The sequence below is a fragment of the Taudactylus pleione genome, unplaced genomic scaffold (assembly GCF_031769625.1).
Source record: "Taudactylus pleione unplaced genomic scaffold, aTauple2 ptg000441l, whole genome shotgun sequence".
NCBI lineage: Eukaryota > Metazoa > Chordata > Amphibia > Anura > Myobatrachidae > Taudactylus > Taudactylus pleione.
Window position 1 is genome coordinate 543,814 of NW_028284843.1, and position 22,346 is coordinate 566,159.

General features: G+C 47.8%; 1 protein-coding gene across 1 annotated transcript in view; it reads right to left on the minus strand.

Moving 5' to 3' along the window:
* Nucleotides 1–1,909: 1,909 nt before the first annotated feature.
* Nucleotides 1,910–22,346, minus strand: part of LOC148505730 (somatostatin-2-like) — a 98,349-nt gene continuing 77,912 nt past the window's right edge. Inside the window, exon 2 of the mRNA XM_088447800.1 lies at nucleotides 1,910–2,731. Within this exon, the coding sequence (XP_088303926.1) occupies nucleotides 2,519–2,731 (213 nt within the window). The 3' untranslated portion in view covers nucleotides 1,910–2,518. The remainder of the gene's footprint in view (nucleotides 2,732–22,346) is intronic.

The following is a 22,346-nucleotide window of genomic DNA, read 5'->3' on the forward strand; positions in this document are numbered from 1 at the left end:
GTAATCGGTGATATGGTGATGTCATTGGCAATCTGGTAATGTAACCGATGATATGGTAATGTAACCGATAATATGGTGATGTCATTGGTAATCTGGTAATGTAACCTATGATCTGGTAATGTAACCAGTAATATGGTGATGTCATTGGTAATCTGGTAATGTAACCGATGATATGGTAATGTAACCGATAATATGGTGATGTCATTGGCAATCTGGTAATGTAACCGGTGATATGGTAATGTAACCGATAATATGGTGATGTCATTGGTAATCTGGTAATGTAACCGGTGATATGGTAATGTAACCGATGATATGGTAATGTAACCGGTAATATGGTGATGTCATTGGTAATCTGGTAATGTAATCGGTGATATGGTGATGTCATTGGCAATCTGGTAATGTAACCGATGATATGGTAATGTAACCGATAATATGGTGATGTCATTGGTAATCTGGTAATGTAATCTATGATCTGGTAATGTAACCAGTAATATGGTGATGTCATTGGTAATCTGGTAATGTAACCGATGATATGGTAATGTAACCGATAATATGGTGATGTCATTGGCAATCTGGTAATGTAACCGATGATATGGTAATGTAACCGATAATATGGTGATGTCATTGGTAATCTGGTAATGTAACCGGTGATATGGTAATGTAACCGGTGATGTGGTAATGTAACCTATGATCTGGTAATGTAACCAGTAATATGGTGATGTCATTGGTAATCTGGTAATGTAACCGATGATATGGTAATGTAACCGATAATATGGTGATGTTATTGGCAATCTGCTAATGTAACCGGTGATATGGTAATGTAACCGGTAACATGGTGATGTCATTGGCAATCTGGTAATGTAACCGATGATATGGTAATGTAACCGATAATATGGTGATGTCATTGGTAATCTGGTAATGTAACCGGTGATATGGTAATGTAACCGGTGATGTGGTAATGTAACCTATGATCTGGTAATGTAACCAGTAATATGGTGATGTCATTGGTAATCTGGTAATGTAACCGATGATATGGTAATGTAACCGATAATATGGTGATGTCATTGGCAATCTGGTAATGTAACCGGTGATATGGTAATGTAACCGGTAACATGGTGATGTCATTGGCAATCTGGTAATGTAACCGGTGATATGGTAATGTAACCAATGATATGGTAATGTAACCGGTAATATGGTGATGTCATTGGTAATCTGGTAATGTAACCGGTGATATGGTAATGTAAGCTATGATCTGGTAATGTAACCAGTAATATGGTGATGTCATTGGTAATCTGGTAATGTAACCGGTGATATGGTAATGTAACCGGTGATATGGTGATGTCATTGGTAATCTGGTAATCTAACCGGTGATATGGTAATGTAACCGGTGATATGGTAATGTAACCAGTAATATGGTGATGTCATTGGTAATCTGGTAATGTAACCGATGATATGGTAATGTAACCGATAATATGGTGATGTCATTGATAATCTGGTAATGTGACCGGTGATATGGTAATGTAAACGGTAATATGGTGATGTCATTGGTAATCTGGTAATGTAACTGTTGATATGGTAATGTAAACGGTAATATGGTGATGTCATTGGTAATCTGGTAATGTAACCAGTGATATGGTAATGTAACCGATAACATGGTGATGTCATTGGTAATCTGGTAATGTAACCGGTGATATGGTAATGTAACCGGTGATATGGTAATGTAACCGGTGATATGGTAATGTGTCTGAGCAAACGGCAGTTGGCTATTTCCCCCCAAAGGCTGGAAACTGGATGAAAACAGTTGTTCAGACAAATTGATTAAATCATATTAATTCAACCAACTTGTTTGAATAATTGATTTCTGGCATTTGGGAGGAAATGGCCAATTGCCGTTTGCTCCAATACATTACCAGATTACCAATTACATTACCAATTAGTTGGCTGGCTGGAATGATAAGCTTTAGACAGGTGACTCCTTGGAAAAACCATGCTGCACTGTAGGTGGGGAGCTATAAATGAGCAGAGAGACTTATACCCCACAGCTAAAATCTGACTTATTGACATGTTAATCCGGGCTGCTGCTGCTGCTGCTGCTGCTTGGTGTAAAAGGGTTAAACTGGGTTCCGTGGTAGCAGGGCAGTGTAAATGGGTGACCAGGTAACTGCATACAGAGGGCTGCATTCCATACACTGGGAGATAATGTCATGTCAGCCACCAGATCAGGGAAGCCCCGGCAATATCCTGGGTCCAGCCTGCGGTGTGAATGGGTTTCCAGCCACGGTGACACGGCTTGAAACCCCTGTTCAGTGACCTGGGCTGAACCCAGAGTTTTAGTACAAAAGGGGTGTTAGATGTGGGAGGGGCGCAAGCTGTCCAGCATCTGTGGGCTACATGCAGAAGCAGCAGAATAATAAAATGCATCTGCACCCTCTCATGGCAGCGTGGTTTCCCCATTGTTACTCCTGCTCCCATCTCTGAATCAGCCACACAATGAATAAGGGCAGGAATCTGCAGCAGGTCACTGGCACATAGTGAACGTCTTCCAGAAGAAATGTTTGCACGAAGCTTTTCGTTCACGTGGAGAAAAATGCTGGAATTTCATGGCTGGAATAAACTTGGTCTCAGAAGTGTCAGGAGAGGCTCTCTCCACCTCTAATGAATGACTCTCTGCGCTATCTGTCCACCCAGACAGCAGTTTCAGTAGGAGATCTTCCTGTATTGCCCCCAACTCCTAAGATAAAACACAAAACATTAACAGATTACATTTTACTTATTGAGAAGTTATGTTCTCTAATCAATCTCGTTATACTGGGCACCATAACTTAATGGAATAAATCCTAATACTTCAAAAATAAGTTGTGCTTGAAATTACCAGGTGAAAGGTTGGTACACACTAGAACGACCGGCAATCTTGCCAATGGTTGGAGCAATTACCTTTCTCCCCGGACCAGGCAAGGTGGCTAGTACACACTAGGAACGATGGAACAATCACTTGTTCCATCCTTCATTAAACTACACAGCTCGGCAAGTGATATTGGACCTGATTCAGAGCCGCTCACTAGATGCGATCGCTCGCCCCAGCGTATGGAAATTCGGCTAAGTGACGCCATGGCATGTGCTCGCTCAGAAAGGCATAAGCACGCCCACTTTGTATTTGTGAGCGATCACTTTGTGTATGCAGACACCCATTAGAGTATGTAGAGACGCCCACTAGCGCACGTCATCTCCAGGAAGTGTATTAAAACATTGGTACATCGTGGACCCTCGGAAGGGTTTGCAGCGCTTGTGGTTGCCTTACCTTACCGCAAGCACTGTGAGGATTTCAGTGTAAAAAAAAGGATGGTGACATGTACTATGACGCTGTCTGTTAATTATGCACGCCTGCATTCGCACCTCCGCTCCCCCGTTATTAGTGTCCTGCCCCTGCTACCACCCACAAATGGCCTCTCCTGTCACTCATTACACTGGGCTGTCTTTCCTTAGCGAGCGAGCGGATTCCGATTGCTCTGAGTAGTTTGTGCATGCGCAGAGAGAAGCATACACATGCGCGGTCACTTAATATAAGCCGCGTAGGAGCGAGCAGCCGTTTGCGCCTGGATCTGAATGAGCTCCATTATGTGCAGCACAGCCAATTACACGAAATCGCATGCGACCTGTGAGAGCGCGCAATCGGGCATACACACTGCACGATTTGCCCGATCTGTTGCTCCGATTTGCCTGGAAATGACAAATCAGGCCAATAATGTGCAAGTGTGTACCCGGCCTTAAATTCAGTAACAGCTTTATCTAACATTTCACAAACAGGTACTTATTAGCAACATCTGCATTCATTATACAATCACCGCAGTCCAACGCTAATCTCCATGGTTACATATGTTGCTATGAATGACCGCCGGCCGTATGGCCAAATCCTTGCGCCAGAAGACCAGTAGGAGTGAAGATCCCGACAGGTAATTAAGGTAAGTAAAACTAACCCTACTCCCCCCCCTAACCCTAACCTCCCCCCTAAGTGCCTAAACCTAACCCCCATGTCCCGGAACCCTAAACCTTACTCATCAGGGGGGGTGCCTAATCCTAACCTCCCCCTAGTGCCTAACCCTAACCCTAACAGAGTGGCAGTAATAATGTCAGATACAGAGTGGCAGTAATGATGTCAGATACAGAGTGGCAGTTATGATGTAAGATGCAGAGTGGCAGTAATGATGTCAGATGCAGAGTGGCAGTAGTGATGTCAGATAGAGAGTCATGGCAGTGATGTCAGATGCAGAGTCGCAGCAGTGATGTCAGCTACAGAGTGGCAGTAGTGATGTCAGATACAGAGTCGCAGCAGTGATGTCAGATACAGAGTCACAGCAGTGATGTCAGATACAGAGTCGCAGTAGTGATGTCAGATACAGAGTGGCAGTAGTGATGTCAGATACAGAGTGGCAGTAGTGATGTCAGATACAGAGTCACAGCAGTGATGTCAGATACAGAGTCACAGCAGTGATGTCAGATACAGAGTGGCAGTAGTGATGTCAGATACAGAGTGGCAGTAGTGATGTCAGATACAGAGTGGCAGTAGTGATGTTAGATAGAGAGTCATGGCAGTGATGTCAGATACAGAGTGGCAGTAGTGATGTCAGATACAGAGTGGCAGTAGTGATGTCAGATACAGAGTGGCAGTAGTGATGTTAGATAGAGAGTCATGGCAGTGATGTCAGATACAGAGTGGCAGTAGTGATGTTAGATAGAGAGTCATGGCAGTGATGTCAGATACAGAGTGGCAGTAGTGATGTCAGATACAGAGTGGCAGTAGTGATGTCAGATACAGAGTGGCAGTAGTGATGTTAGATAGAGAGTCATGGCAGTGATGTCAGATACAGAGTGGCAGTAGTGATGTCAGATACAGAGTGGCAGTAGTGATGTCAGATACAGAGTGGCAGTAGTGATGTCAGATAGAGAGTCATGGCAGTGATGTCAGATACAGAGTGGCAGTAGTGATGTTAGATACAGAGTGGCAGTAGTGATGTTAGATAGAGAGTCATGGCAGTGATGTCAGATACAGAGTGGCAGTAGTGATGTCAGATACAGAGTGGCAGTAGTGATGTCAGATACACAGTGGCAGTAGTGATGTTAGATAGAGAGTCATGGCAGTGATGTCAGATACAGCGTGGCAGTAGTGATGTTAGATACAGAGTGGCAGTAGTGATGTTAGATAGAGAGTCATGGCAGTGATGTCAGATACAGAGTGGCAGTAGTGATGTCAGATACAGAGTGGCAGTAGTGATGTCAGATAGAGAGTCATGGCAGTGATGTCAGATACAGAGTGGCAGTAGTGATGTCAGATACAGAGTGACAGTAGTGATGTCAGATACAGAGTCGCAGCAGTGATGTCAGATACAGAGTCACAGCAGTGATGTCAGATACAGAGTGGCAGTAGTGATGTTAGATAGAGAGTCATGGCAGTGATGTCAGATACAGAGTGGCAGTAGTGATGTCAGATACAGAGTGACAGTAGTGATGTCAGATACAGAGTGGCAGTAGTGATGTCAGATACAGAGTGACAGTAGTGATGTCAGATACAGAGTGGCAGTAGTGATGTCAGATACAGAGTGGCAGTAGTGATGTCAGATAGAGAGTCATGGCAGTGATGTCAGATACAGAGTGGCAGTAGTGATGTCAGATACAGAGTGGCAGTAGTGATGTCAGATACACAGTGGCAGTAGTGATGTTAGATAGAGAGTCATGGCAGTGATGTCAGATACAGAGTGGCAGTAGTGATGTCAGATACAGAGTGGAAGCAGTGATGTCAGATACAGAGTCGCAGCAGTGATGTCAGATACAGAGTCACAGCAGTGATGTCAGATACAGAGTCGCAGTCGTGATGTCAGATACAGAGTGGCAGTAGTGATGTCAGATACAGAGTGGCAGTAGTGATGTCAGATACAGAGTGGCAGTAGTGATGTCAGATACAGAGTGGCAGTAGTGATGTTAGATAGAGAGTCATGGCAGTGATGTCAGATACAGAGTGGCAGTAGTGATGTCAGATACAGAGTGGCAGTAGTGATGTCAGATACAGAGTCGCAGCAGTGATGTCAGATACAGAGTCACAGCAGTGATGTCAGATACAGAGTCGCAGTAGTGATGTCAGATACAGAGTGGCAGTAGTGATGTCAGATACAGAGTGGCAGTAGTGATGTCTGATACAGAGTGGCAGTAGTGATATTAGATAGAGAGTCATGGCAGTGATGTCAGATACAGAGTGGCAGTAGTGATGTCAGATACAGAGTGGCAGTAGTGATGTCAGATACAGAGTGGCAGTAGTGATGTTAGATAGAGAGTCATGGCAGTGATGTCAGATACAGAGTGGCAGTAGTGATGTCAGATACAGAGTGGCAGTGGTGATGTCAGATACAGAGTGGCAGTAGTGATGTTAGATAGAGAGTCATGGCAGTGATGTCAGATACAGAGTGGCAGTAGTGATGTCAGATACAGAGTGGCAGTAGTGATGTCAGATACAGAGTCACAACAGTGATGTCAGATACAGAGTCACAGCAGTGATGTCAGATACAGAGTGGCAGTAGTGATGTCAGATACAGAGTGGCAGTAGTGATGTCAGATACAGAGTGGCAGTAGTGATATTAGATAGAGAGTCATGGCAGTGATGTCAGATACAGAGTGGCAGTAGTGATGTCAGATACAGAGTGGCAGTAGTGATGTCAGATACAGAGTGGCAGTAGTGATGTTAGATAGAGAGTCATGGCAGTGATGTCAGATACAGAGTGGCAGTGGTGATGTTAGATACAGAGTGGCAGTAGTGATGTTAGATAGAGAGTCATGGCAGTGATGTCAGATACAGAGTGGCAGTAGTGATGTTAGATAGAGAGTCATGGCAGTGATGTCAGATACAGAGTGGCAGTAGTGATGTTAGATAGAGAGTCATGGCAGTGATGTCAGATACAGAGTGGCAGTAGTGATGTTAGATAGAGAGTCATGGCAGTGATGTCAGATACAGAGTGGCAGTAGTGATGTTAGATACAGAGTGGCAGTAGTGATGTTAGATAGAGAGTCATGGCAGTGATGTCAGATACAGAGTGGCAGTAGTGATGTCAGATACAGAGTGGCAGTAGTGATGTTAGATAGAGAGTCATGGCAGTGATGTCAGATACAGAGTGGCAGTAGTGATGTTAGATAGAGAGTCATGGCAGTGATGTCAGATACAGAGTGGCAGTAGTGATGTTAGATAGAGAGTCATGGCAGTGATGTCAGATACAGAGTGGCAGTAGTGATGTCAGATACAGAGTGGCAGTAGTGATGTTAGATAGAGAGTCATGGCAGTGATGTCAGATACAGAGTGGCAGTAGTGATGTTAGATAGAGAGTCATGGCAGTGATGTCAGATACAGAGTGGCAGTAGTGATGTTAGATAGAGAGTCATGGCAGTGATGTCAGATACAGAGTGGCAGTAGTGATGTTAGATACAGAGTGGCAGTAGTGATGTTAGATAGAGAGTCATGGCAGTGATGTCAGATACAGAGTGGCAGTAGTGATGTCAGATACAGAGTGGCAGTAGTGATGTCAGATACAGAGTGGCAGTAGTGATGTTAGATAGAGAGTCATGGCAGTGATGTCAGATACAGAGTGGCAGTAGTGATGTTAGATAGAGAGTCATGGCAGTGATGTCAGATACAGAGTGGCAGTAGTGATGTCAGATACAGAGTGACAGTAGTGATGTCAGATACAGAGTGGCAGTAGTGATGTCAGATGCACTGATGCAGAAGTGATGTCAGATAGAGAGTCATGGCAGTGATGTCAGATACAGAGTGACAGTAGTGATGTCAGATACAGAGTGGCAGTAGTGATGTCAGATACAGAGTGGCAGTAGTGATGTCAGATAGAGAGTCATGGCAGTGATGTCAGATACAGAGTGGCAGTAGTGATGTCAGATACAGAGTGGCAGTAGTGATGTTAGATAGAGAGTCATGGCAGTGATGTCAGATACAGAGTGGCAGTAGTGATGTCAGATACAGAGTGGCAGTAGTGATGTTAGATAGAGAGTCATGGCAGTGATGTCAGATACAGCGTGGCAGTAGTGATGTTAGATACAGAGTGGCAGTAGTGATGTTAGATAGAGAGTCATGGCAGTGATGTCAGATACAGAGTGGCAGTAGTGATGTCAGATACAGAGTGGCAGTAGTGATGTCAGATAGAGAGTCATGGCAGTGATGTCAGATACAGAGTGGCAGTAGTGATGTCAGATACAGAGTGACAGTAGTGATGTCAGATACAGAGTGGCAGTAGTGATGTTAGATACAGAGTGGCAGTAGTGATGTTAGATAGAGAGTCATGGCAGTGATGTCAGATACAGAGTGGCAGTAGTGATGTCAGATACAGAGTGACAGTAGTGATGTCAGATACAGAGTGGCAGTAGTGATGTTAGATACAGAGTGGCAGTAGTGATGTTAGATAGAGGGTCATGGCAGTGATGTCAGATACAGAGTGGCAGTAGTGATGTCAGATACAGAGTGGCAGTAGTGATGTTAGATAGAGAGTCATGGCAGTGATGTCAGATACAGAGTGGCAGTAGTGATGTCAGATACAGAGTGGCAGTAGTGATGTTAGATACAGAGTGGCAGTAGTGATGTTAGATAGAGAGTCATGGCAGTGATGTCAGATACAGAGTGGCAGTAGTGATGTCAGATACAGAGTGGCAGTAGTGATGTCAGATACAGAGTGGCAGTAGTGATGTCAGATAGAGAGTCATGGCAGTGATGTCAGATACAGAGTGGCAGTAGTGATGTTAGATACAGAGTGGCAGTAGTGATGTTAGATAGAGAGTCATGGCAGTGATGTCAGATACAGAGTGGCAGTAGTGATGTCAGATACAGAGTGGCAGTAGTGATGTCAGATACACAGTGGCAGTAGTGATGTTAGATAGAGAGTCATGGCAGTGATGTCAGATACAGAGTGGCAGTAGTGATGTCAGATACACAGTGGCAGTAGTGATGTTAGATAGAGAGTCATGGCAGTGATGTCAGATACAGCGTGGCAGTAGTGATGTTAGATACAGAGTGGCAGTAGTGATGTTAGATAGAGAGTCATGGCAGTGATGTCAGATACAGAGTGGCAGTAGTGATGTCAGATACAGAGTGGCAGTAGTGATGTCAGATACAGAGTGGCAGTAGTGATGTCAGATAGAGAGTCATGGCAGTGATGTCAGATACAGAGTGGCAGTAGTGATGTCAGATACAGAGTGGCAGTAGTGATGTCAGATACAGAGTGGCAGTAGTGATGTCAGATACAGAGTGGCAGTAGTGATGTTAGATAGAGAGTCATGGCAGTGATGTCAGATACAGAGTGGCAGTAGTGATGTCAGATACAGAGTGGCAGTAGTGATGTCAGATACAGAGTCGCAGCAGTGATGTCAGATACAGAGTCACAGCAGTGATGTCAGATACAGAGTCGCAGTAGTGATGTCAGATACAGAGTGGCAGTAGTGATGTCAGATACAGAGTGGCAGTAGTGATGTCAGATACAGAGTGGCAGTAGTGATATTAGATAGAGAGTCATGGCAGTGATGTCAGATACAGAGTGGCAGTAGTGATGTCAGATACAGAGTGGCAGTAGTGATGTCAGATACAGAGTGGCAGTAGTGATGTTAGATAGAGAGTCATGGCAGTGATGTCAGATACAGAGTGGCAGTAGTGATGTCAGATACAGAGTGGCAGTGGTGATGTCAGATACAGAGTGGCAGTAGTGATGTTAGATAGAGAGTCATGGCAGTGATGTCAGATACAGAGTGGCAGTAGTGATGTCAGATACAGAGTGGCAGTAGTGATGTCAGATACAGAGTCACAACAGTGATGTCAGATACAGAGTCACAGCAGTGATGTCAGATACAGAGTGGCAGTAGTGATGTCAGATACAGAGTGGCAGTAGTGATGTCAGATACAGAGTGGCAGTAGTGATATTAGATAGAGAGTCATGGCAGTGATGTCAGATACAGAGTGGCAGTAGTGATGTCAGATACAGAGTGGCAGTAGTGATGTCAGATACAGAGTGGCAGTAGTGATGTTAGATAGAGAGTCATGGCAGTGATGTCAGATACAGAGTGGCAGTAGTGATGTCAGATACAGAGTGGCAGTGGTGATGTTAGATACAGAGTGGCAGTAGTGATGTTAGATAGAGAGTCATGGCAGTGATGTCAGATACAGAGTGGCAGTAGTGATGTTAGATAGAGAGTCATGGCAGTGATGTCAGATACAGAGTGGCAGTAGTGATGTTAGATAGAGAGTCATGGCAGTGATGTCAGATACAGAGTGGCAGTAGTGATGTTAGATACAGAGTGGCAGTAGTGATGTTAGATAGAGAGTCATGGCAGTGATGTCAGATACAGAGTGGCAGTAGTGATGTTAGATAGAGAGTCATGGCAGTGATGTCAGATACAGAGTGGCAGTAGTGATGTTAGATACAGAGTGGCAGTAGTGATGTTAGATAGAGAGTCTTGGCAGTGATGTCAGATACAGAGTGGCAGTAGTGATGTTAGATAGAGAGTCATGGCAGTGATGTCAGATACAGAGTGGCAGTAGTGATGTTAGATAGAGAGTCATGGCAGTGATGTCAGATACAGAGTGGCAGTAGTGATGTTAGATACAGAGTGGCAGTAGTGATGTTAGATAGAGAGTCATGGCAGTGATGTCAGATACAGAGTGGCAGTAGTGATGTCAGATACAGAGTGGCAGTAGTGATGTCAGATACAGAGTGGCAGTAGTGATGTTAGATAGAGAGTCATGGCAGTGATGTCAGATACAGAGTGGCAGTAGTGATGTTAGATAGAGAGTCATGGCAGTGATGTCAGATACAGAGTGGCAGTAGTGATGTCAGATACAGAGTGACAGTAGTGATGTCAGATACAGAGTGGCAGTAGTGATGTCAGATGCACTGATGCAGAAGTGATGTCAGATAGAGAGTCATGGCAGTGATGTCAGATACAGAGTGACAGTAGTGATGTCAGATACAGAGTGGCAGTAGTGATGTCAGATACAGAGTGGCAGTAGTGATGTCAGATAGAGAGTCATGGCAGTGATGTCAGATACAGAGTGGCAGTAGTGATGTCAGATACAGAGTGGCAGTAGTGATGTTAGATAGAGAGTCATGGCAGTGATGTCAGATACAGAGTGGCAGTAGTGATGTCAGATACAGAGTGGCAGTAGTGATGTTAGATAGAGAGTCATGGCAGTGATGTCAGATACAGCGTGGCAGTAGTGATGTTAGATACAGAGTGGCAGTAGTGATGTTAGATAGAGAGTCATGGCAGTGATGTCAGATACAGAGTGGCAGTAGTGATGTCAGATACAGAGTGGCAGTAGTGATGTCAGATAGAGAGTCATGGCAGTGATGTCAGATACAGAGTGGCAGTAGTGATGTCAGATACAGAGTGACAGTAGTGATGTCAGATACAGAGTGGCAGTAGTGATGTTAGATACAGAGTGGCAGTAGTGATGTTAGATAGAGAGTCATGGCAGTGATGTCAGATACAGAGTGGCAGTAGTGATGTCAGATACAGAGTGACAGTAGTGATGTCAGATACAGAGTGGCAGTAGTGATGTTAGATACAGAGTGGCAGTAGTGATGTTAGGTAGAGAGTCATGGCAGTGATGTCAGATACAGAGTGGCAGTAGTGATGTCAGATACAGAGTGGCAGTAGTGATGTCAGATACAGAGTGGCAGTAGTGATGTCAGATACAGAGTGACAGTAGTGATGTCAGATACAGAGTGACAGTAGTGATGTCAGATACAGAGTGGCAGTAGTGATGTCAGATGCACTGATGCAGAAGTGATGTCAGATAGAGAGTCATGGCAGTGATGTCAGATACAGAGTGACAGTAGTGATGTCAGATACAGAGTGACAGTAGTGATGTCAGATACAGAGTGGCAGTAGTGATGTCAGATGCACTGATGCAGAAGTGATATCAGATAGAGAGTCATGGCAGTGATGTCAGATACAGAGTGGCAGTAGTGATGTTAGATAGAGAGTTATGGCAGTGATGTCAGATACAGAGTGACAGTAGTGATGTCAGATACAGAGTGGCAGTAGTGATGTCAGATACAGAGTGGCAGTAGTGATGTCAGATACAGAGTGACAGTAGTGATGTCAGATACAGAGTGACAGTAGTGATGTCAGATACAGAGTGGCAGTAGTGATGTCAGATGCACTGATGCAGAAGTGATGTCAGATAGAGAGTCATGGCAGTGATTTCAGATACAGAGTGACAGTAGTGATGTCAGATACAGAGTGACAGTAGTGATGTCAGATACAGAGTGGCAGTAGTGATGTCAGATGCACTGATGCAGAAGTGATGTCAGATAGAGAGTCATGGCAGTGATGTCAGATACAGAGTGGCAGTAGTGATGTTAGATAGAGAGTCATGGCAGTGATGTCAGATACAGAGTGACAGTAGTGATGTCAGATACAGAGTGACAGTAGTGATGTCAGATGCACTGATGCAGAAGTATACTGAAAATGTATGGTGCATTCTTTGGCAGGGACAGGACGGTGACTGGTCAGACACATGGAGATGGTTCTTTTCTTGGGCGTGTTATGGGTTTGTACCAGGAATGTCGGTGAAATGGTTGTGCACACAGACACTTAGTTGCTCACATTGGAGCTCACACTTACACAGAGATTCTGTGCCATGCATTGCGGCTGGTACAGGTTTAGATACACTAAGATGTACTAAGCACGGTTACAGTGCCTGGGGCGCTGTAAATGGGGGGTATCTGTCTTTGCTCAGTCATATACACAGGTGTACATCTGGGGAAGTGCTTGTAGCGGCATTAGCATAAAGTCACAGACATGCTACTGGCAAAAGATGCTGCGTCCCGTTTAGAATCAGCCCCTTAGTCTCAGCCTTAGTACTATCCCTGCCATAGGTGATGCTATTTTATATTGCTTCTTTTAAATGGCCACTAAGTTATTATTATCACAATATCTTACTGCTGGCCTTTACAGAGCCTTTACAGAGCCTTTACCGAGCCTTTACAGAGCCTGCACAGAGCCTTTACAGAGCCTGCACAGAGCCTGCACAGAGCCTTTACAGAGCCTTTACAGAGCCTGCGCAGAGCCAGCACAGAGCCTGCACAGAGCCTTTACAGAGCCTTTACAGAGCCTGCGCAGAGCCTTTACAGAGCCTGCACAGAACCTTTACAGAGCCTGCACAGAGCCTGCACAGAGGCTGCACAGAGCCAGCACAGAGCCTTTACAGAGCCAGCACAGAGGCTGTACAGAGCCTGCACAGAGCCTGCACAGAGCCTTTACAGAGCCTGACAGAGCCTACACAGGGCTTGCATAGAGGCTGCACAGAGCCTGACAGAGCCCGCACTGAGGCTGCACAGAGCCTGCACTGAGCCTGCACAGAGCCTGCACAGAGCCTGACAGAGCCCGCACAGAGCCTGCACAGAGGCTGCACAGAGCCAGCACAGAGCCAGCACAGAGGCTGTACAGAGCCTGACAGAGCCCGCACTGAGGCTGCACAGAGCCTACACTGAGGCTGCACAGAGCCTGACAGAGCCCGCACAGAGCCAGCACAGAGCCTTTACAGAGCAAACACAGAAGCTGTACAGAGCCTGCACAGAGTCTGCACAGAGCCTACACAGAGCTTGCATAGAGCCTTTACAGAGCCTGCACAGAGCCAGCACAGAGCCTTTACAGAGCCTGCACAGAGCCAGCACAGAGCCTTTACAGAGCCTGCACAGAGCCTTTACAGAGCCTGCACAGAGCCTTTACAGAGCCTGCACAGAGCCTTTACAGAGCCTGCACAGAGCCTTTACAGAGCCTTTACAGAGCCTGCGCAGAGCCAGCACAGAGCCAGCACAGAGCCAGCACAGAGCCTGCACAGAGCCTTTACAGAGCCTGCACAGAGCCTTTACAGAGCCTGCACAGAGCCAGCACAGAGCCTGACAGAACCTTTACAGAGCCTGCACAGAGCCTGCACAGAGGCTGCACAGAGCCAGCACAGAGCCAGCACAGAGCCAGCACAGAGGCTGTACAGAGCCTGCACAGAGCCTGCACAGAGCCTGCACAGAGCCCGCACTGAGCCAGCACAGAGCCTTTACAGAGCCAGCACAGAGGCTGTACAGAGCCAGCACAGAGGCTGTACAGAGCCTGCACAGAGCCTGCACAGAGCCCGCACTGAGGCTGCACAGAGCCTTTACAGAGCCTGACAGAGCCTACACAGGGCTTGCATAGAGGCTGCACAGAGCCTGACAGAGCCCGCACTGAGGCTGCACAGAGCCTGCACTGAGCCTGCACAGAGCCTGACAGAGCCCGCACAGAGCCTGCACAGAGGCTGCACAGAGCCTTTACAGAGCCAGCACAGAGGCTGTACAGAGCCTGACAGAGCCCGCACTGAGGCTGCACAGAGCCTGCACAGAGCCTGACAGAGCCCGCACAGAGCCTGCACAGAGCCAGCACAGAGCCTTTACAGAGCCAGCACAGAAGCTGTACAGAGCCTGCACAGAGTCTGCACAGAACCTGCACAGAGCTTGCATAGAGCCTTTACAGAGCCTACACAGAGCCTTTACAGAGCCTGACAGAGCCAGCACAGAGCCTGCACAGAGCCTGCACAGAGCCAGCACAGAGCCTGCACAGAGCCAGCACAGAGCCAGCACAGAGCCTGACAGAACCTTTACAGAGCCTGCACAGAGCCAGCACAGAGCCTTTACAGAGCCAGCACAGAGGCTGCACAGAGCCTGCACAGAGCCTGCACAGAGCCCGCACTGAGGCTGCACAGAGCCTTTACAGAGCCTGACAGAGCCTACACAGGGCTTGCATAGAGGCTGCACAGAGCCTGACAGAGCCCGCACTGAGGCTGCACAGAGCCTGCACTGAGCCTGCACAGAGCCTGCACAGAGCCTGACAGAGCCCGCACAGAGCCTGCACAGAGGCTGCACAGAGCCTTTACAGAGCCAGCACAGAGGCTGTACAGAGCCTGACAGAGCCCGCACTGAGGCTGCACAGAGCCTGCACAGAGCCTGCACAGAGCCTGACAGAGCCCGCACAGAGCCCGCACAGAGCCTGCACAGAGGCTGCACAGAGCCAGCACAGAGCCTTTACAGAGCCAGCACAGAAGCTGTACAGAGCCTGCACAGAGTCTGCACAGAGCCTACACAGAGCTTGCATAGAGCCTTTACAAAGCCTGCACAGAGCCTTTACAGAGCCTGACAGAGCCAGCACAGAGCCAGCACAGAGCCTGACAGAGCCTTTACAGAGCCTGACAGAGCCTGCACAGAGCCAGCACAGAGGCTGTACAGAGCCCGCACAGAGGACGCGCCCGGGCAAACAGTACCTGCTCCCCCCCCTCTCGGCGCCCCTGGCTGTGCCCTCCATAGACATGGTTCTCCTTCAGAAGTTCCAGCAGATTTCCCCACTGCTGCTGGCACATGCATTAAGGAGCTGGCAGGCAAACCTGGCTTGGGGGACACCTGAGAGAGGGGTAAGGGGCAATTTAACAGCAATCAAGCTGACTGCAGCTGCAGCAGGGATCCCCGAATTTCACAGAACTGCTCCCGGCGGGGTTATGGCTCTGCCTCTGCATTAGGCTCCTCCCCCCGCTGAGCTTCTCCAGAGCAGCATGAGGAATGGTCCTGGGATAAGGTGCAGGTGCAATGCCCCTAGTACTGGTCGTGGGAGGGCATCGGCAGGGCAGTCTCTTACATTGGGCTTTTAGGGCAGTTGTCCAAGGGCCCGAAGCTTCAAGGGGCCCTCCAGCCCCCTGCAGCCGCAGCCAGTGAGTAAATGTTGTTTTTTTTTAAAGCACTTTCCGTCAGCCCCCCCCCCGTGACGAGCGAACCCCCTTCCATGACAAGCGACCCCCCCTGGTACGCAGCCACGTAGGGCGCCACATAGTGGAGGGCAACGCCGCCTTGGCTGCAGTGCCAAGCGGGCCGCGGGAAGTCTGTGTCTCTTTGACACAGCTGCACCCCACGTGTAGTGCTAACCGGATGGAGTACGATCAGCACTACACAGTGACAAACACACAGCCGCTGGCACCGGCAGCTGTGTGTTTGTTTTAATTAGCAGCCAATGAGAGTCTGTCAGACTCTCATTGGCTGCTGCGCCCACTGCCGGAGCTGACTCATGAGCTCCATCTTCCGGCTCTCACAGTGGGTAATGGGAGAGACGTCTCTCCCATAATGCAGAGCGGGCCGGCACAGGAGGAGCGGGTGGCGGCGGCAGGAGCAGGAGCAGGGATTCAGGTAAGTGTTTTATTATTTATTTTTATTACGTGTGTGTCTACTGGGGAGGCACTACTGGGGGCACTACAAGGGGGGGACTACTACTAGGGGAAATACAAGGGGGACTACTACTAGGGGAAATACAAGGGGGGACTACTACTGGGGGCACTATAAGGGGGGACTACTACTAGGGGAAATACAAGGGGGGGACTACTACTAGGGGCACCACAAGGGGGGGACAACTACTAGGGCCACTACATAGGGGGGGAGATCTCCACTGGGGGAATTACAAGGGGCGTACTACTACTAGGGGCACTACACAGAGGGGAGACCTCCACTGGGGCATTACAAGGGGGGGACTACTTCTAGGGGCACTACAAAAGGTGGTTCAACTACTAGGGGCACTACAAGGGGAGGGGACTACTACTAGGGGCACTGCATCAGGGGACCACTATTGTGGGCTCTATATAAAGGGCAATACTTGGGGTACTGCATAGGGGGGAGACTACAACTGGGGCCACTATTTAAAGGCACTGCATAAGGGGTACCACTATTGGGGGCACTGCATGGGGGGGACTACTACTGGGGGAACTATATAAGGGGCTTACTACTGGGGGCACAAGGTTCACTGCACAGGGAGGACCACTACTGGGGTTACTGTATAAAGGGCACTGCATTTTTTTTCCATGAATGGGTGGGTTGGGGCCCCAGTGCAATGCTTTGCCCAGGGCCCACACTGCTGTTAAGACAGCCCTGGGCATGGGGCACTTCCACAGGCTGAGCAGCAACCCCTCCCCCTTCCCGATCATGGCCAGCAAAGCCTCACCCCCTCCTGAAAAAACAGTGGGGCCACCAGGGATTTACCCGATTCCCCGGCAGCCCAGTCTGAGCCCGTTTGCACCCCACCCATCTGCCCTTCGGTGCATTTAATCATCTACACAGGTTCCTACATTTCCTATGTACATATTAGAATGAGCACAATGTGTTAGTATTAAGGATGTTAGGGACCCATCTTATGGGGTTCACCTTGACGTGGTGGAAGAGCAAACAAATTTGCCCAAACTTGTACTAAGAACCTGACTAATGCTCCATTATAATTGTAGAGTTTATCAGGATTATTTTGACAATCATTGTTCTTAGTACTCAGAGGGCCCGAATCAGACCCGCTCGCTAGGCTGCGTTTGCACGCAGCTGGCCGGTTTTCACATTCTGCGTAAAGGACGCAGTGCGCGTGCGCGAATAAGTCCTAGTGATCGGGAAGCGGTCTTTCATAGTACACAGACTGCCCACTACTTTGAGTGACAGAATGGGTGACAGAATGAGTGACAGAATGGGTGACAGAATGGGTGACAGAATGAGTGACGGAATGAGTGACAGAATGGGTGACAGAATGAGTGACAGAATGGGTGACAGAATCAGTGACAGAATCAGTGACAGAATGGGTGACAGAATGAGTGACAGAATCAGTGACAGAATCAGTGACAGAATGGGTGACAGAATGAGTGACAGAATGAGTGACAGAATGGGTGACAGAATGGGTGACAGAATCAGTGACAGAATGGGTGACAGAATGGATGACAGAATCAGTGACAGAATCAGTGACAGAATGGGTGACAGAATGGATGACAGAATGGGTGACAGAATCAGTGACAGAATGAGTGACAGAATGGGTGACAGAATGGGTGACAGAATGGGTGACAGAATGGATGACAGAATGAGTGACAGAATGGGTGACAGAATGGGTGACAGAATGAGTGACAGAATGGGTGACAGAATGAGTGACAGAATGGGTGACAGAATCGGTGACAGAATGAGTGACAGAATGGGTGACAGAATGAGTGACTGAATGGGTGACTGAATGGGTGACAGAATGAGTGACAGAATGGGTGACAGAATGGGTGGTAAGAGGGGAGAATCTAGGAAAATGGGGGAGTGGATGTGCGACTGCAGGCATGTCTGTGCATTCTAACGGAATTTAATAGGCGTGCATAATTAACATGGAGCGTCATTGTACACGTCACCTGGTTGTATTTCACACTGCAGTGATCGCAGTACTTGCGGTGGGGTAGGGTCTACCTCAAGGGCTGCGAGCAGCTCCAATGGCCCTCAATGTTACTGATAAAGCATACTGGACCTCATTCAGAGTCGGTCGTTGCGGCCGCTCAGTCGTACGCAGCCGATGTTCGCTAAACTGTTCATGCATAAAATTCGCAATGCACGTGCGCAAACTAGCTGTTACGATCAGAAATATCTCTCTCCTTGAACTTGGACAGGTCGTTAGTTGAGTGACAGGATGAGGCGTTTGTAGGTGGTAACGGGAAAGTGCTTGTGAACGGGGGAGCGGTGATCCGAACGCAGGCGTGCCTGACTATGCAAACGGCGTTTTATGGGAGTGCATACGGTTTATGGGAGTGCATAATTAACAAAGTAGTGTCATAGCACATGTGACATGGGAGGTTTTTACACTGACATGATCGTACAGCTTAAGAGAGTGTATGGTCAACCTTAAGCTCTACGACCAGTTCCGATGGTTCCCGATGGTCTCGATTAATCCTTATATGCCCAGAGATGACGTGTATTGCGAACGAGAAGGGGGTGTTTTTTTAGTTTTACGGCCGCATCCTCCCCTTGATCGTCCAGCTAACGATCCCATCTTAACGACGCAACTTGCAAGTGCATCATTTGCATATCCGGCCCCTTTTCCCTTAAGACCGTGCGGCCGCAACGACCGACTCTGAATGAGGTCCACTGTACACTTCCTGGACATGACGTGTGCTGCGAAGGGAAGGGGGCATCTTTAGACTGGCGTGCGATCATTCTGACATCACTCGCTAAGAAATAGTAGGCGTCCTCTCGCCTTGCTATGCGATCACTTTCTATGCATATATTAGCAGCATAGCGGCTGCGTGCGAATGCATCTAGTGAGCGGGTCTGAATCGGGCCCAGAGTGTGCACTGTGTTCTTTCTTTCCTCCAGAACAAAATCATGTCAGCAAGCCCTGCAAATCGTGCAATTGTTTAGACTTTAAAGACTGCTAACTATGCTGAGTAACATGCAGAGGAGTAGCGTATAGCCAGGGTGCCCGGAGCACGTGCGTGCTACGGCGCGCCCCCCCCCTCGAGTGTTCCAGGGAGGAGGTGGGTCCATATGGGATTAAAGTAAAGAGAAGTAAAAATAAAGATTAGGGGCAGCCCCATATGCAGTGCCCCCTGTAGTGGTGCCCATATGCAATGCCCCCTGTTGAAGCCGGATGATTGGCTGAGACCAGATCTCAAGTCAATATCGGGCGACGCAATCTTATGTTGCCCCTGATGACGCCATCTTGCGTCATCCGCATGAAACCATTGTGCACAGTTGCGCTGTTTATCAAAGCACTCTACACATAAACGCACCACGCATATTAGCGACTATACGCAATAATTTCACACTTACATATACCGAAACTTCTAAAAAGGTCCCTCCACATTAAAGGCTTAATATTAGAGGTTATATTAGCGAATATTTATGTTGTGAAATGTAAGGCATACGATATTTAAAGTACATAAGCTATTAGACATATCATGTTTGGTACCAGGGGCAGAACTATGGGAGACAATGGACGCACCTGTCGCCGGGCTCCAACACTGAAGGGGCACCTCCTCTATTGTCCACAACATATTCACCCCACGTAGGGCTGTAACTATGTACCTGGAGTGTACCGTCACGGCCGCCCAATACATGGCATCCCTTCCCGGCACCTGAGAAGCCACCGTACAATAGTGAGAGCTCCATGTCAGACCATCAGCTGCTGCCTCCGTCTGTCTATAGCCTGTCTGCATGAGAATTATTAGTGTCAGATGCTGTGATGGGGGGGCACCAAATTATAACTTGCCTCCGGGCGTCTGGTATAAACTTACGCCACTGTTTGGTACCATTCTAAAGCACTGTTTGTTTGCAGATTTCCGGTTCGACCCGCAAGGAAATCGCATCATGCGTTCACAAGATATGAACAATATGAAAATTGAGGTTAGAATGTGAAAATGTATGAAGTGCTTTTTTATTAGTTCAAAGTTCAAACCAGTTCTTTGGCAGGAAAGCCACACAAAGCAACATCTGAGGAACTGGGACATACCTCTAGTGATGCTATATAAACTGTCCAATGACCTGCATCGTACCAGAATGTCCAGGAGCAAGACCCAATGGAAACCCGTTAACTAGTTTCTTTGTTCTGGGAGGGTATATAGCTTGCATGCTGGTTCTAGTATACAGCCATTCTTTCTTGGATGACCACAGGCTTCTGGACTGATGACTGTAAGCTGGGACCAGTGCACACGCGTATGTGTTGGGCTGTATCGTATTCTGTATTTCATTGTCTTTGCGCTAATTGTGCTAGATGAAAGCGTGTAACTTTCTTTTATTACAATAAGAACTTTTGTGCGTTGGAAACACAATTATTGTCTGGACAGCGATTATTTCTCTCTAGCAATATAAGGGTATTCATAGACGGGGGCTCGCAGTTGATATCACGCCACCTGGTTCGCACGATAGCAAACGTACCTCGATTCCACAACGAAGGTTGGAAGGCGCCATAAGCAGGTAAGAACGCACTGTGTTCAAAACCCTGCTACCATGCAGTGTTGTGGAATCGATGTCCTTTATTGTGTGATCTTAAGGGGCGCTGATTAGGAACTTGGGGACAAGAGAGAAAGGTTTCTTTTAATGTTTGTCCGTGTTTTGTGTGTTAGTCGCATTATTGTGTATGCTACTAGTTGCAAAATAGCGTATACGTGTTTCCGGTGTTCAAACAAATTGTTTAAGATTGCATTGTTGTATTGATAGCATGATTACATTGTTTTAAGGGCCTGATTCAGAGCCGAACGCTCTGACCAGAGCGCTCGCTCTGAATCAGGGCCCTCCTCCCTAAAAATAGAGCGTCCTCTTGGACGTTCGCATAGCTGTGGGTTACCACCCACAGCTTATGCGAGCGTCCATGATGATGGTCGCGATGGTCAAGACCATCGCAACCATCGGGCTTGCGACGAGACCCTGCGGTAGGGTCTCGCTGCCGCAAGCCCTGGAGTGATTTTGGCTCTATCAGAGCCAAAATCACTCCCACTGACATCACTAGTGATGTCAGTGGGGCCAGCTTCAGACGGTAGGCGTTCCCATGTGAACGCCTTCGTCTGGCAGCCACGCCCCCGGCACGCCTACCAAAGGGGGCGTGCTGTCAGTCACCATCGACAGCACGCCCCCTTTGGTGCGAGACCCTGAGCAACATATTCCTCGTCGCTCGCCGGGTCTCGCGCATGCGCACGACGGAGCTCCCTCCGTCGTGCGCATGCGCACGACGGAGCTCCCTCCGTCGTGCGCATGCGCATTCGGGCACCATCGACACGCTTGCGAGCGTCCTTCGCTCGCGAGCGGGTCTGAATCAAGCCCTAAGTCTCTTAATCATACTGCCATATCTGAGAAAAAGTTTCATTTCTTTTCTGAGCAGAAAAGGTGCATGATAGACGTATATGTATGCTGAGAATAGGGGTACTGAGTGTTCCCTATTACTAGGGGTACTGTGTGTTCCCTATTACTAGGGGTACTGAGTGTTCCCTATTACTAGGGGTACTGAGTGTTCCCTATTACTAGGGGTACTGAGTGTTCCCTATTACTAGGGGTACTGTGTGTTCCCTATTACTAGGGGTACTGAGTGTTCCCTATTACTAGGGGTACTGAGTGTTCCCTATTACTAGGGGTACTGAGTGTTCCCTATTACTAGGGGTACTGTGTGTTCCCTATTACTAGGGGTACTGAGTGTTCCCTATTACTAGGGGTACTGAGTGTTCCCTATTACTAGGGGTACTGTGTGTTCCCTATTACTAGGGGTACTGTGTGTTCCCTACTACTAGGGGTACTGAGTGTTCCCTATTACTAGGGGTACTGTGTGTTCCCTATTACTAGGGGTACTGTGTGTTCCCTATTACTAGGAGTACTGAGTGTTTCCTCAAACTAGGGGTACTGAGTGTTCCCTATTACTAGGGTTACTGTGTGTTCCCTATTAGTTGGGGTATTGTGTGTTCCCTTTTAGTAGGGGTAATGTGTGTTCCCTATTACTAGGGGTACTGTGTGTTCCCTATTACTAGGAGTACTGAGTGTTCC